The sequence below is a fragment of the Amblyomma americanum genome, chromosome 4 (assembly GCF_052857255.1).
Source record: "Amblyomma americanum isolate KBUSLIRL-KWMA chromosome 4, ASM5285725v1, whole genome shotgun sequence".
Lineage (NCBI taxonomy): Eukaryota > Metazoa > Arthropoda > Arachnida > Ixodida > Ixodidae > Amblyomma > Amblyomma americanum.
Window position 1 is genome coordinate 155,999,551 of NC_135500.1, and position 16,645 is coordinate 156,016,195.

At 48.7% G+C, this 16,645-nt stretch overlaps 1 protein-coding gene across 4 annotated transcripts in view; it reads right to left on the reverse strand.

The window, feature by feature from the left end:
- The window catches only part of LOC144128584 (uncharacterized), a 114,105-nt gene that overhangs the window by 64,259 nt on the left and 33,201 nt on the right, over positions 1-16,645 (reverse strand). For 3 of the 4 annotated variants that reach the window (XM_077662098.1, XM_077662095.1, XM_077662096.1), the window contains exon 2: positions 6,236-6,316. The exons of the other annotated variant lie outside the window; for it this stretch is intronic. In XM_077662098.1, coding sequence (XP_077518224.1) covers positions 6,236-6,316 — 81 coding nt within the window. The remainder of the gene's footprint in view (positions 1-6,235; positions 6,317-16,645) is intronic. 4 annotated transcript variants of the gene reach the window in all.

Here is a 16,645-nt window from a genome sequence, read left to right on the forward strand (position 1 = left end):
AAATCAGCAGGGAAACTTATCGACGGGCTGTGCTGTCTAGGCTATGCTGTAAAATAAATGCATGCTAACGAAAACTAGGTTTCCACTGCATCCCAGGTGATTAAAGTTGAAAAACTTCGTGTTTTTAAAATGAGTGACTCAACTATAGTAATGTTGGAAGCAGAACATTGACGTAAGTCCTCAATTTATCGTACAAAACTTCACAAATCACGTTACCAAGTGTTCACATTTTGTGTTTGAAAACATACTCCTTAGTGACGAAAACAGATTCTGTAGATTCTGCAAACAGATTTCTGCAGACTAGACCTGCTCTAAAGCGCACCAAACTTTAAATCCTACTGTGGAGACGGCCATATGTGCCGTGCGTGGCTTCTGAAGCCACGCGTCGGGTAGAAGTTGGAACGATAGAGCTCGGCCTGTTTGCCTCGTCTGTCGACGCGCCCTGTACGTAGTACAGCTTGCGGGGACCAAGTTCCATCTTTTACATCATATTTGCAATATGATGAAGATGATTATATGGCCTAGCAGCAACGAAACCTGGCGCATGGCCCTGCATGCCGTCAGCACTAGACAGTAAGATAGTAATGGGTCCTCATAGGCAATGAAGCAGACATTGGACGAGAAAGCAGAAGTTAGTGATAGGAATAGTTCGTGACAGTGATTGCGATAGTTATGATAGTGATAGTGGTAGTTTTGGAATGATAAATGACGTTACTAATTAATGATAAGGGTCATTAGTGACAATGGCAAAGTCAAAGGCCTTTATGCTGAATACCTTTAGCGTAAATGCCTTTAGGTCAAAGGATGCGTTCGCATTCACAGCACGTCAGGACAGTAAGTGCCTACCCTGATTTTTTCGAGCGGCTTTTACAGAAGCGACGGAACTATCAGAAGAACTATTACTTCCGATAACACGACACTACTCTTTCTGTAATTTTTTTCTGCTCTTTGTCTTCTGATAACCAACAATAGAATGACCCCCCCCCCCCCACCACACACACACACACACACTATTACCTTTCTTCATTCACCATCATCGATCAATAATCGTTCAAGCGGATGATTACTAATTACTAATTTTTTCAGCCACCGCGGTGGCTGAGTGGTTATGGCGCTCGGCTGCCGGCCCGAAAGACGCGGGTTCGATCCCGGCCGCGGCGGTCGAATTTCGATGGAGGCGAAATTCTAGAGGCCGTGTACTGTGCGATGTCAGTGCACGTTAAAGAACCGCAGGTGGCCGAAATTTCCGGAGCCCTTCACTACGGCGTCTCTCATAGCCTGAGTTGCTTTGGGACGTTAAACCCCTACAAACCAAACTAACTTTTTCCGTGACTTTATAAAAAAACTTTGTAGTGAAATTCTCTTTTTTTATCATCATCACATAATTTTATTTTATAAAGCCAATACATCAAAACTTAATTGGACCAATAGCCAGCTCGGCTAGTGAAGGGTTTCATCAATTTCCCGCCGAGTACAATTTCAGGTGTCCATCTCGTTTTCTTCCGACGCCCTATCACCAGGTGTCGTTTACAATTTTGGTGCTAGTTCTCAGTGCGGAGCTGTGGTCTCGGAAAAATCTTGCAAGTCTGGAAACGCGCGCGATGTTCTGCTATCTTAAAAACAAAAAAGCGAGTGCTTGTGCTTCCAACCGTCACCATGTCAACTATTTCGTTCAAATGCAACTAATATCACATGCACTGGTGTACCAGGTGCCTGATTAGGTCACTTGCTCGTACCTTAACGAAGACTGCGCCTCACGGGAATCTTCTGCAATTCCCAATCTGTGCAAATGTCCCAGCGGTCTTGGCTTGAAATAGCGAATTTCCCGCGTTTGAGCCAAATGCAGTCACACGATGCATTAGCGTGAAGCTCTTGAGGGTAACTCGTAGAGAAAATAAAGTGTGGGCGACGCATCCGCAACGCTCCAGAGGAGGCAGCGAGCAGCAAGGAAAAACGCCAACGATCTAGCGCCTTCCGAGCCCTGGCGGGTGCGCGATCTGGGCCTCCTTGGCTTGACCACGAGTGTCCCCCAGCGGACCCCTCACATCGGATGGAGTCCAACCTGCCACTGTGATCTGCAACAGCAGCAGCCTGGTCAAAATCGTCCACGGGACGTCTGGCTCCGATCGATTAGACCTGCCCTGCAGTGGGAGATCCCAGCAAATGTCCTCATCTAGCCACCAGTCTTTTTACCATCCCCGTTTAATCTACCCTCAAATGTCCTGACCCAGGTGACATGAGTGCTCTAGGTTTTCACCATGGGTAGATTTAGACGACGTGTAAGGGGGGCTCAAAGTTGAGCGGAAATTTTCTATGCGAAGACAATGAAAAACTACATTTTTTTTTTCCGGCGAAGATAGCCCAAACAACGCATTGCACAAAAAGAACAGCCTGTGCCCCGCCCCAGCCACCCTTCCTCTAAAAGTAACACTTGGTTTGTTTTAACTCCTTGATTTTTTGTTCTCGTTATCATTGTAAGTTCCTTCCCGCTTAATTTATCAGTGCTCTTGTCTGCGAGCTGATTGCAGTTAACCGTGGAAAAATTCCTTCCCTCTGCTATTACTTGTGCTCAAGTACAAATGTGATGTACTTTGCCCACTACTGTCCAAATGCCAGAGTACCATGTTGCCGCCAAAGTGGGAGCCCGTGGCTTTGTCAAGCTCTCGAGCGACCGCTTTTACACACAGCCCCCGCCGTCGTTTATAAACCATGATACCAAAATAAAATTGAATTGAAGAAATCCCGCTCCTGTTTTCGGTGCTGCCTAGGCTTGACACGTTGTCTATTACAGTGTACTAACCCTGAGAAACACAGACATGAACCAGTTGATAGCTGGCTGGGAAGCACGCTGTCCTTGCGCAAAGTTGACTGTAAGCTAGCTACCAGGTCTCCTTTTGTACACACTTTGTTGGAATTCGTTTAATAGGCTCCTACAGGGGCCGCACAACCGGAAACCCTGTTCCGCCGTGAATAGCGGTCAAGTTGGATTTAAGAATCCGGTGAATTAAACCAGTAGCGTGTTTTAGGGACAGACTCCTTAAATTGCGGCTTTTAGGCGAGACTATGCGGGAGCTCGGCTATGGGGTTGGGGGAGCGTCGGCGTCACACGCACGTGCTGCTCTCGCGACCGGCGCCAGGTGGCGCGAGGTCGTCGCGTGCCCTCCCGGCTGCCATTGTGCGCGCCAGCTGCGATGCTCCCGCGGCGAGGGTCGCTAACAACGGAATCTCGGTTAAGGCCACGGGTGTACACAGGGGCATTTGTTGCATTCCCAGAGAAGAGGAATACCCCTCACGCACCTTTTGGGGGGAACGGGGAGGGCTGCCGGCTGTTCCCCCGCGGCATCAGGGAAGTTTACCATATCTCGCCGCCATTACCATCGCCGGACACCCGCCTGCGCACGCGCGTGCTTTAGAGGAGGCGGCTGGCAGGCTACTGAGACACGCATTTGGTCGCCAAGTCATTTGGTATTTTCATTTGCCCAAGTCATTGGGCAAGCGTTCGGCTGCCAAGAATGTTATTTGTTCATGGAAGAAGCATGAAAACCTCATTTCTTTCGATGAAAAGAAGCCCCACTAGAAATGCCTCACGCAAGCCGTTATTCAGATAGAACAGCGTGGTTAAGGAACACACAAGGGTAAACGACATTCAAGCTGAAATCAAGAATAAGAACTGGGCATTGTAAGGTTTCTGGCGACAGCCCGTCTGGTTCAGGTGCGTAGTCGGCCCGGGACGCCTGCAGCCGGGGTCACTGCACAGCGATAGGCATCTTGGTTCCCACGGCCGGTCCCCGCTTGGTTTATTGGATTCGAGACGGACTCTGCTGCCGTTTGTAAACAACATTGTTCCCGGAAGATCGACCGTGCGGTACGGAGGCAGTTAGCGACCGCCAAAACCGAGCAGGGGTGGCTCACCCCTTCAACTGTGCCTGCTCGCCGGCGCCTCGCCCATTCGGACTTCCCGGAAGACGTGTTCGGCTTGACAGCGTGAGAACTGTCGTTCGGACGCGAAGATAACGCTCTCTCTGGTGGGGGCGATTGTCCAGCGGCACCCTCTCTCTCCGGCGAGGCATGTGACGGGGGCGTGTCCCTATGTGAAGTGGTGTGTGCGTGTGCGTGTGCGTGTGTGTGCGTGTGCGTGTGTGTGTGTGTGTACGGCAGCGCAAGTTAGACCACGCCCAACCTGGCGAAGACCTCCTCGAACCTGGGGAATCCTAGGGACCGGGCCCTTTTAAAACCGGACGACGAGTGCCGTGAGGAAGGAATCCTCGATCATCCTCAGATCTTCTCAGATCCTCCGACCTTCCCCCATCACCCTCCAATGGGTTCCCAAATCTTGTAAATAATGTAAAATAAACGCCCTGTACAGTTTCCTTCATAACCAAGTCCGACAACGTCATTCGGAGAAGGGACCTGCGGCGCTGAAAGAGTCAGCTCACTCAAGGAGCCCTCATCCCCAACAGCATGGTCAAGACATGAAGTGCGAAGGGAAGAGAAGCAATGGTCCAGTACAGAAACTGATCGTGCATCTCAAACAAGACGTCGATCCGGTATATATGTGAATTCGGTTCGGGTTCACAGCTTCTGAGTGTGGTCCATGTTCGGCTATACAGCCTTTTCGAGTCGGTTCAAGCGGGTTGAGGAATAAAAAAATGAAAGGAAAGGGGTTTTCTAATCCGGTATTTTAATGGTTTACTTTATTTTCTCTCTGACGCCGGTATGCAAACTTAAAAGTAAGAAAAAATGCTAAATTATTTTTTACAAGGTGTTGCGACTGGGCACACTTATTTAGCGTAAGTTACCGACCGGCCAGAGCCATCCCTCAAACAAATTGAAAAATTATGGTTGCCTTGCTATGAATTGTCCGGTATTTCAAAGGGGCGCGGCATTTTTTTTTTTCTGGTCTACTCTTCAATCTAGTTGACTATTAAGTTGTTAGTTAATGTAAAAATGACTTTCGAGAACAAGCGTGCTAAGAAGGTGATAGACACTGGAGCAAGAAAACTGCCTTACGCGCCGAGGTACATTTTCTAAGCTAATGCGTTCGCCAAGGAAAAAACCAAAGATACCCGTTTCTATGTGCACGACCAGATGATAGTGATATAATCTGAGAACGTCCTTCACTCAGCCCTATTTGTAAGCAATGATAAATAGGATTATCCAGAAAAGTGTCAGATCAGAGCGTTATAATTGTTTGTAATATGGGCACAAAATATAGATAATTCGTACTTCGCATAATCTAAATCGAACTTCGAGCAGAAGAACAATCAACGGAAACCACTGTGAAAACGCACAGCGTGTCATATCAATGATATTAATAAAGACGACACGAAAAGCTGACGGGTGTTCCGCTGAACACTTCGAAGAAAATTTCAGTGGAGTGATCAGAAAAAGTTTCACAGTGGCACAGGTGAGTCAGCCTTTACAGGAACGTGCACAATGCATCTTCAGGCCTAGACGTTTTATACGAATGCCAATACCTCCTACAGCGAAAGCATTTCTTTTTAGTTTTGTAAGACAAGGAGTTATTTGTCCCAAAGGGAGGAAGGAGCGTGTCCTGCTTTTGTGCGCACGGAATGAATTAACTGGGCATGCAGTGGTCCGACGCGTTTTTTTTTAATTTTATTTTTCTGGGACACCCTCTAAAGGACTACGTCTACCCATGTTCGTGACTCTTCCAAACAGCTAGAATAAAAATGAGCCCAAACAACCGAATTAGATAATCTGGCACCGAACCCTTGAATCAGTAACCGAGCCAGTGGAGGGGGGGGGGGGGGGGGATTCTATTCACACGTAAGTGCGGTTGTTAAACGAATGTGCGAAGCTTTATCAGTCTTCATGACTTTATGAGCAAAAAGGTATCGTGCCAGGCAAAAATTTGCCCGCGTTGACCTAACGCCACTCTGACGCCACACCACAGGGGTCAGCGTGCATGGCGCTACGAGGGAACTTGGTCAGACAGAACACTGCCTCCGACTGCAGAATCAAACAGCGCGCGAAAAACAGGGCCAAGGAACGACAAGACAAGACAGCGTCTGTCGCACTAGCTGTTTGATCCTTCAATGTCGTGTATTCGGGTATCCACTTAAGCGGATCACAGTAGCAGACCGCGTATCGCGCTTCACTAAAACTCTCTAATGTGGCACACAAATCAGACAGCTGTCTCTTGTACTGCCCCCGACACCTGCCGCTTGCACGCGTCGACCGAAATGAATGCCACTTCGATCGGGCCACTGACCTCCTTGGAGCCCATGGTGAACGCTGACTCGGGCGCCAGGCCGGGGGTCCCTGCTCGACCAGGCAGCGTGGGGGAGTCCCGCTGCACCAAAGGAGCCAACAGGCGTCGTCACACACAGCACCGACCACGGCAGCCACGTTGGAGGCTCCGCTACGCTTGAGCACAGCTAAAGCACAATCGAACCGACTCGCGCGTACGCATCGCCGCACGCAACACCGCGAAGTCAACTGAACCAGATATCTTGATCACCCTTAATAAGGGGGCATCTATACTATGTTATGCGTGGAAAAGCCAATAGCGTAAGGTCACGCCATCGATTAGGGGCATAAGAGCATAGTGGGCGCCTGCAGTGCGAAGGCGCAGGACGATAACCGGAGGGAGGGGCGTTATTGTCCCGCGCCTGCGCACTGGCGCCTCGCTAGTCCCCCATAGTCCCCTAACCGATAGTGTCAGCCCGAGTCAGGCGGGCACTTTACTTTCGGTGCTCATCCAGTCGATGCTGACCGACGCCTAAGCCAAACAGGCGGCACTTTTAAGCATGAGCCTGCTCGACTCGCCTGATGCGAGGAAAAGTAAAGTAACCTTTCACTGTCGCGGTTCTGGAAGGAAGGGGCCGAACATCTGCCCCGACCAATTACAGACCGCAGATGCGGACAAGAAGAGAGAATAAGAATGCGTCGCGGTGCAGTTATCGCCTGAAAAGAAACGTACGCGTTAGTTACGTCCTGTCGCTGGTCGCCCCGCCCACTTGGGCAAGAGAACGAAAAAGCTCGAAATTGCGTCGACCACGGCACACGCTGGCTTGGGAGAGGAAACTGGCGAGGCAAAAGTAAGCCTGGGGGAGAGAGAAGACTCTAGTTTCGGGCACATATCGAGAGCAGGCGATGGATATCATCGGAACAATGCAGTGGTACGGCTGGGTGACCAGACGGAACTGAGAGCTTCAAATTCGGCTATAGTTGGTTGTGATCACGTTCATTCACTGTCGCGCTTTTGACACCACTTAAACACACGGGAAGGACAACACATAACACGGACGCGCAGACTGTCAGCTGAATTTTATTCTGGGGTACATATATAGTCATTTCAAGTGAAAAGCAAATTCCAAAACGCAGTTATAGCATCATCTCTTTTATATCAACAAACCCAAATCATTTCATGCGTTACTGCCGGGGCTGGTCTTTTTTTTTCTTTTTACTTTTCCAAGATTTCCTTCTCTTGTCTGCGAAGCGTGACAGACGGGTCGCTTACACATGGCCCTTCTTTCCCTGATTCCATGCAATAACCTTCCTCCAGCTCCCTGATTAGCTTATCTCTGGACTTTGGCAGAACTGCAGTCTGATGGAACTGGGGAATGCATTTGTCACACCCCGCGACATGGACAGCAAGATTTCCCGGTGCGTTGATTAGGCCACAGTTGCTCTTGTGCTCCCTAAGCCTTTCGTTGAGGCATCGGCCCGTCTGACCCACATGAGCTTGATCACATGACAGCAGTATCTTATAAACCACTCCTTCGCAGCATTCAACGAACCCTCTTGTGCGCTTGGCACCACAAGACGCCTCTTCCTTGGGCTTAAATTCGTCGTTCACTTTCGCGCACATTCCTTTTAAACTGAAAAACAAATGCTGAGAGGCATGGTGGGAAAGCCGTCTTTTTTTTTTTTTTTTCCGCAGCAAGAAAATTAAAAGGAAACTCAACGACGAAGTCAAGCCTAAGGAAGAGGGCTCTTGCGGTGTCAAGCACACAAGAGGGTTCATTGACCGCTGCGAAGGAGTGGATTATAAGATATCGCTATCATGCGGTCAACCTTATCTGAATCAGACGGGCAGATGCATCAACGAAGGGCTTAGAGGGCACAAGCGTAACTGTGGCCTAAACAACGCATCGGGAAGTCTTGCTGCTCATTGCGCTGGGTGCGACAAATGAACACCTCACTTCCACCAGACTGGAGTTCCGCTCAAAATCGGGAGATAAGCTAATCAGGGAGCTGGGGAAAGCCTACTGCACGGAATCGGGAAAAGAAGGGCCACGTGTGAGCGACCCGTCTGTCACGTTTCCCAGACAAGAGAAGGAATACTTGGGAAAATAAAAAGGAAAAAAATAGTCAATTAGCGACAGTAAGACATGAAATGATTTGTGCTTGTTGATATGATAACACGGATGATGCCTTAACTAAGTTTTGGAATTTGGTCTTCACTTGAAATGACTACATACGTATGTACTGAAATTCAGTTGACAGTTTGCGCATATCCCTGTTATGTGTTGCTCTTCCCGTGTGTTTAAGTGGCGTCAGAAGTGCAACAATGAAAGAGCAGGTACCGAGGTTAGCCGCTCTGACTGGTGCACAGAGAAGCACGAGATTTACTTGGTAGGTAATGCAGGCGGCTTGGTGCCATTCGCGTGACGCCTGGCCAAAGTCTACCTGTTATAATAATAATAACAATAATTTCATTGCCATCTTGCAAAGAAATACATAAGAAAGCAGGCCTGTCAAAGCCAATAGGAACCCAGGCTTGCATTACTAAATCCGCCAAATCGCGGAACGGCGAATAATGGCAATACTATTGCAGTGAAAAATACGTGCACTGATCGAAAATTCAAGCCAAGTGAGCTCACAGATAGTAGGCAAATCACACAACAGGAGTTAAGAGTATCAAACAGTTTACAGTAAATTTAAAATATTATTTAAGCTTCGTTTTGGAGTCACAGCAAAAATATAATCAGGGAGTTCATTAAGTATTTTGGGAACATAGGCACATCTTCTAGCCATACCGTATTTTGTAGCACAATAGGACACACTAAAGCGGGAAACCTTCGTTATGCTCGAGGGGGAACGCATGTCTTTGTGAACTTGGAGATCTAAACATAAGCCAGGACAACTAAATAAAGTTTTGAAAGTGGGATACCAAGAGATAAAAACAGCTTTTCATGGTGCCCTGAGTAGCAACTGTACGCGACAAACTTTAGCATGCTCTTTAGTATGCTATCAATACGGCACTGCCAGCGTGCAGTGCAAAGTACAAGCACAGTAATTCTGTATCTCAATACAGTGTACGCCCCTTCATGCATGACATTTTTTTTTTTTACGTATATCGCAAACAAAGTTTTGATATTGCGGCAGAAAGCGAAATAGCTTGGAAAGGTCAGCCAGGTGAGGCAAAAATGTGGGCGAAAATACAATGACGTCATCGAGATAGCGCAGGCGCGTGGAGCACTTAAAGCATTGCAAAGGGCCTTCCACCATGGACTCGAAGGTGGCTACGCGCTGCGTAATCCCAACGGCATAACCTTAAATTGATAAAGCCTATCAGGTGTCACAAATGCGGTCTTCTCGCGGTCGTGGTCACCTGCTGCAGGTTTGCCAATAGCCGGATCGAAGTTGTTAACGAAAAGCCTGGCAACGGTTACAAGCCTGCAGGAAACGTAAGTAGAGTGACTGTACCATGAGAAGACAGCATCAAAGAACAAACCAAGGTATTTAATGACATTCACGGAGAAGAAGAAGAAGAAGAAGAAGAAGAAGAAGAAGAAGAAGAAGAAGAAGAAGAAGAAGAAGAAGAAGAAGAAGAAGAAGAAGAAGAAGAAGAAGAAGAAGAAGAAGAAGAAGAAGAAGAAGAAGAAGAAGAAGAAGAAGAAGAAGAAGAAGAAGAAGAAGAAGAATAAGAAGAAGAAGAAGAAATTATCAAAAAATGTTTATACACGCTTGTTGTAAATTTCCTTGTACTGACCTCCCTGACAAATGGTTGGCTGCAATTCATGCACTTTTCTCCACTGGACCCATCACCTGCCACCGGCTATGGGTCCAAGCAGTGTCTGCGCATGTCTTGTAGTGCACAAGAGGAGAATAAATAAATAAATAAAAATTAGGTTATCAGGAAAGGAAAGTCCGAAGCGCAGTAAATTCCTCACTTCTCGGTGGGAATCTCAACGGCGCTGCGTGGGAAGAGATGAAAGAAGGAGTGAAAGGAGGGCGAGAGAAAGAGAGAGAGACGTCGTAGTGGAAGAAGCCTGATTAATTTTCGCCATCTGGGAGAGAGACGAAGGACAACCTGTGGTTCCTTAACGTGCGACGTCAATGCACGTGTAATCGTTTCGCGTAATATGCTTAAACCCCCAGTTCCTCATCGGCCGAAACAAACTCTTTCCTGCAGCATCGAAGATCCCGTAAATTCCATGGCGAAAATCAACTAAAGCCTGTTTCACATGCAAGCGAAAACGCTCACGATTTCTGCCGCCACGGCAAGAGCGACGAGATTCGAACCAGTTGTAAATTTCTCGCCGGGCCGCGCCGCCTTAACTTGCAAATCGGTGCTGTGAGCAGGGTAAAACGTCTAGTTAACTGACTGAGCCTTTCTTGCAGCGAGTGGCTCCGAAACAAGTGGCGTTTGATATTACTTGCTGGTCTAAAAATCGACTTTCTACTAAATCGGAATATTCGAATGAAACTCCTTGAAATTATACCAGTGCGAAAATATTGATCAGACCACGTGATTCTGTTCAGAAGCAAAAAAGGCGTTTTTGTTAGTTTCCTATTCCCCTTTATTGTGCGACTCCGCTGGAAGACCACAGGTGCAAAACGAATTTAATGCGTCAGGCTGTAGTATACGCGTGAGTATGCAGAGCCACAGCTGGCGATGCTCCCGACAGGAATGCGCGTTTTGTCCATTTCTTCTGAGGCGTCTCTCAAGATGCATCCTCTAACAGCTTTTAGACTCGTGAAGGTAACAAAGGGCCAAGGCATTTTTTAACTAATACCGCCTGAGTTTCACATTATCCACGTAAGCGAGTTATTCTTGTAATCGTGATTACGCATACCTGTAATGTTTCTGTGCCGAACTGCAAACCGAGCAGATGTCTTTTTTCTGCCTCCTAGTTTTTTTGTTTTTTTGCTTAGCTCAGGCTTCCGTTCTTAGAGTGAAAGAAATAAATGAAGTAGAAGGTATAAAATGCTGCCTTCAGATGTCTTAGCAACGCCAGAAAATCCGGGACTACTTTCACCTGGTGTCAGTCATTGCGTGACCTCTGGTTCGCCTCGTGTACCTCCGGACTAGAAACTACGTCTTCCCCGGTAACCTTCAGCTGAAGGACTGCCGCTCTAAAACGGGAATTCATAACTGGCTGCACAGCAAAAAACGTCAGCCTGGAGTACGGTTCGAGCCATCAAGCTCGCCTTCATACCATGCACCTTGCCCTCCCTCGCCTTCACCTCATCATGTCTTTCCTCCCTCGCCCACACCTCATTATGTATTTCCTCCCTCACCCCCGCCCTCACGAATTTTCATACCCCAATCTTCCCTCACCCTCACCTCACCGAGTGAAATCCTCATGAGGTGAGGGTGAGGACGCCCTCATGAGGGCTCGCCCTCGTGAGGATGCCCATCTCTGCTCCATTGTGCTCCTCGACCGAGTGCAGCATCAGCCAACGGTATCGGCTGACGCAAATACCGGGTTCTCATTTTCACTTATCTAATGGCGATCTTTACGAACTATAGGCGCCGCCAAAGTCGAACCAAGACGGCAAGCGTAAAGAGGACTCCGTCTGTGATCAGCCTGGGCGCATTGACAAACTTCCTTGATTGCACAATTGAGTCACGTTTTTACACTGAAGGTGAGCACCTAGTTTTAGTTTAAACACTTTGTATTAGTCGGCGTAAAACACGGAACGGATGACAAACTGGAGATCGCCCACCTGCGCCTGCAAAAGTCCGCCGTGCAAACGGAACCGCAAAATACCGCCGCGGCCCCTCCAAGGCGTTTTCAGCGATTTCAACATCGCCAGCGCCAGGTGTTCCTACACGGAGCGAAAGTCTGAAAAACGTCTCGAGTTTACCGATTGTTAACGTATAAGCAGGGCTTTGCGAAATCATTGCATAACGTTGAAAGCTGGAATGATTCGCGGTGGTTTCGCTTTCGACCGTCGTGTGCTTGGACTTAACTGAGCAAACTAAATCGCAGTAGCCTTAACATGTGGCCATCTTTTCAGCAGATCACGCAACGTCCGTGTATGTACACGTAAGCAGACTTCCGTTGCGCTGTGCTGCGAAACAAATCGTAGCAGTGAAGCGCTGTGCTGAGGGAAATGCGCTCGTTCTTTGCTTTTATCTATATGCACTTTCGCAGCACTGGCCTTGAAACGCAGTACCTGCTGTAAAATTTCGCTGTGTTTGCTCTGCACGGGACCGCTCGGGGGCTTTGATAGAAAACTGCTCGCATCTGTACATCGCGGCGTGAACTCGATTCCATATCGAGTCGGGAAGCGCCCTCAGAGGTGCGACGGCGTGGGTAGCGCGGGTCTCTTCGATTCGAGGTTTTATTCTGCGGACCGTGAAACGCGAGTGTTTCGAATGAACATGCAACAATAAGAAAAATATAAAAATCAGAGACGAAAGAATAACAAGCAGGCGCTTTAATTGCAGCTTGTGTTACGACGAGCTACAATTTTGAGATTTATACGGTTGCATAGCTGCAGCAATCACAACGGCCAGCCAAGATGATCACCCTAGTCGTTAAGTAAAACCAAAGCTATAATGACTCCGAGTCCTTACCTGAAAGAAAGAAGCTGTCTCCCTGAAAATGCCGCGAACCAATGACTATCGACGCTGTACCTGGCTTGCAAATCCGCACATTCTGCACCCAAAGCTGCCTTCTTTTCAGGCTGCTACAGCAGTGCTTAAGCGATGGAATGGTACCGCCCGGCTTTTACATCTCTTTGACGTGCAAAAAGGCGCGCAGCAACGCTGCCCAGCTTTCTTTTTGCCGCGACGTTCGACATCCGAAAGTGATCGCTACGCAGCACCAGTAGCACGCGGCGCGATACTAAGGACTTTTAGATTCAACAAAAATAATTCCACCTCTGGCCCAAGCACATGTCATCGGCAAAAACGCGCTTGCATTTCTTGTGTAAAATGTGTCAGCGGAACCCAAGCTCGTATTCTAAGAAAGGAAGGGGTACAAACTGCACGCAAAACTGCTTCAACCGTCGCACGCTTCCTCCCTCACCCAAAAGACCGTCACCCGAGGAAAAAGGCTCAAGGCGTGGTATACAAGATCCCCTGCTCGAAGTGCTCGGCGTCGCACATTGGCGAAACCTAGCACTTCCCGGAAAGATTGAAGCAGTGCAAAGTGGATGTCAACAAATCAACAGAGATCGACGCGCGTCCCAGAACACTGCGAGGCGTGTGACCACAAGACTGACTTCGAGGGAACCATTGTGCTGGACACCGAGCCGCGCCCGCGCAGAGGCCTCTTACTTGAGTCATGGCACATTCAACAGACGCGGGAGAATGTTAACCCCTCCCTAGGAACCCTTTCCCCCCACCACAGAGCATCCGCCTCGCATACGGGAGGTGCGGGGTTCGATCCCCAGTGCCGCCGGGTACCCACCGGTGAAACAATGGGTACAAGCTTTCCCCTGGTCTGGTGCTCGGGTTATTTAGGATGAAGTGCTTGGGAAATGGGTCTTTGACCCCACCTTGAGAAGACGAAAATACCTTGTGTCATGGCGCTCCTTGGGCACAGATGCCCTTGCGCCATAAAAATCCATCATCATCATCAACCCTTCCCCCTTCTCACATCCACGCTATACGTTCAATGACCCGCGCCAGTGTGTATGAGCCAATGTGGTGACAACCTCTGAAGAATGCCACTTCCCCTCTCCCAGGGCCGCGCCTGTAACAGGCTTTTTGCAAAGATTTTTTCCCCTGACGCCGCCATGCTGCGTTGAGGTCATGGTGATGTGGCCCGGCGGCGATTCCAGAGCGTATCGAGCGTTCGCCAAGAGCAGCCGTCTACGCGACATGGCGGGCTGCTGCGCTTTCGGTTGCAACAACCGTCACGATGCAATGGCGTGCAGTAGTTAGGCTGACCGCACCGTATAGGCATACACTCAACAGCCTGTGCGCTCGTCGGGCAAATGGATGCGGTCTCGCTGGATGTGTCCACGTCCCTGGTCGTCACCTGACTTGTCAATAAATTTATGACTGGATTGTCTAGCCCTCTTCTCGTGAATTTAACAATCCCGCAGTTCTGAAGGCGCTAAGACTGCAGAAAGACAACCGAGGTGCTGTAAAACAAGCAGCGCCTTCTCTGCCCGTTGCCTCGGCGTTTTTAGAAATCTACGCGATTCAAGCAACCAGGCCACACATGGAAGGCCCTCCTCCGCATAGCAGGTCCCGCCGAGGATCCAGCGATGTCAGCGGGGGGCGACGGATGCGTCCGACCCGAAGAATGGCGCTCCTCACCTTTGCACCCGGCGGCGGGCCGATGACCCATTGTTGTCGGCAGCTTCCGAAAAACGCGGGCCAGCTGCGGCTTTGTTCGCTCGGCCCCGAAACAACCTCCTCCTCGCGCGCACGGGAAGCGAGCGGACGGCAGCACACTGCTGGCTGGGCACCCCTGCAGGCTAATGCCGAACGGTCTCGCATCCTACTCGAAAGGGGAAGGCCGACTCGACATTCGCTGCAACCGAGACGAAGCATCTGCCGCAACAGCAAACTGTAGCAGGACGAGCTATGGCACACTCTGGAGTGGCCTTTCGATGGAGGCCGATAATCGACGCACTACTTCTAACCGGAGTGCAGTGCACACCCTCTGCTGGAGTGGATATACTCCTTCTATTGCGAAACAAAGAAACAAACAAAAAAGGATGTTCGATAGCTTCAGGAACGTCACAGAGACGGCAATTTACGGACGACATAAATATGCCTCCCTTTTTTTTGTTTGGAAGCCAGGTTGTAATGGGTGAGGTCTTAGTATGCACCCCATAGAAGAAAGCCTTCGCGCATGGCGAGAGAGGCGTTTCGCGCACTGGTGAAAGTAGGTCGTGTCCAGGCAGGCCAAAGTATACTGTAAGAGTGGTACATGGGCGGAAGGAAGAACATAGAAATCAGGAGTCTATTAGATCTTTCCACGACACTAAAGACAAAAACAGGGTAGAAGAACTACGAAGAAACGAACAGCAAAATACGCCTCTTTCATAGAGCCCCACAGACAAGGACGATTAAAAAATTTTTGAACAAACACGGAGGGCCGGCAAAGCCTTAAATCACTTGACTACCGAGAACGCGCGGACACTCAATCGGGTTTGAACTGTATTGGAACATGAAGCGAAACAATCTGCCACACATAAATGTGGACGAGACCAACCTCACCAGCGCTCACAGGCTTGAAAACGCAAACATTTCTCATAGACTCAAAACATGATTTTGAAGAAAGGTCTAGCTCGAGAGAGTGTCCATCTCTTGTGTCCCGTGCCTAGTCTCGTGTCCCTATTTTGTCCTTGCTTTGTCCTGCTATGCCTCCCTTCAAAATCATGTCTTACCGACTAACCCAAACTTCCACTTCGTTCAAAACACGAATCCCACACAGAAGTCGCAGACTATGTGAAAGCGTTGATTATAATGTCTACTGCGGTGAACGATTTGCAGGGCAGCAGATTTACTTTGAACAGGTTACGGATGGTAGCCTCGCAAAATATCGACTGAACAGGACAAAAGTTTACGCGTAGCGCCGCAGAGTTATCATGCGTTCTTTCCAGCAATGTGTACCATGTTTGCGGGCACTTAATGGAACCCCCAAGGTATCCGGGCCGCACGCACGTCCATATAACATCGGCATATTCAGCTAGTGTCGATCCCCACAATCTAAACCGTACACCAGACGCTTGCAACCATTGATTTTGGTAACAGAAACGGAACCAAACTGCTCTGTTAAAGCGAACAACTTCATCAATGCTTGGCTTATCAACGCAGAAAAACGCGGGGTCATCTGCATACGCTAATATCCTAAGCTAGTACCCCAAGATGCGGAAACCCCGAACAGCAAAGACATTCAGAATGCTCATGCACAACGGTTGTAAGTAGAGAAAATAGCAATGGAGATAACGGGCAACTCTGTTTTGCACAGAAAAAAAAAAAAAGGATGGGCACGGGTTGTGAAAGATATCGGCTACCAAGTAATCACGTGGAGCATTTACTGCAGCAAAGGAGGACTCTGTTGCAGACAACGCAACCCACATTCACGTGCTCTAAACAGAGAAAAGAAATCAATGGCGGAAGGGCTGAAACCCCTTTGCGGGGTGAATTCGAAGCATTGCCAGTTTTTCCCTAGAGTTGTAGCAGAACTGGAAGACTGCACAGTTAACATGTAGGTTCGACCCCTCAAGCCACCCGTCTGGTGAAGTCCATTGACAGCCGACTTTATTAGAAACTGCAGCCGATTCTACATGACTTCCGAGAGAAGAGCGGGCATTAGACAGCGTCATACATGGCAAAGTTACTTTTGGAATGCAATTAAATTACAGTACTAAGTGATTTGCTAAAATTGCTCGAATTTAATTAAACTTCATTAAGAGCTAACGGTCCAGAAGAGTAAGGACATTTCGTTGCAATTACTGCCAAGAAGTAATGCAT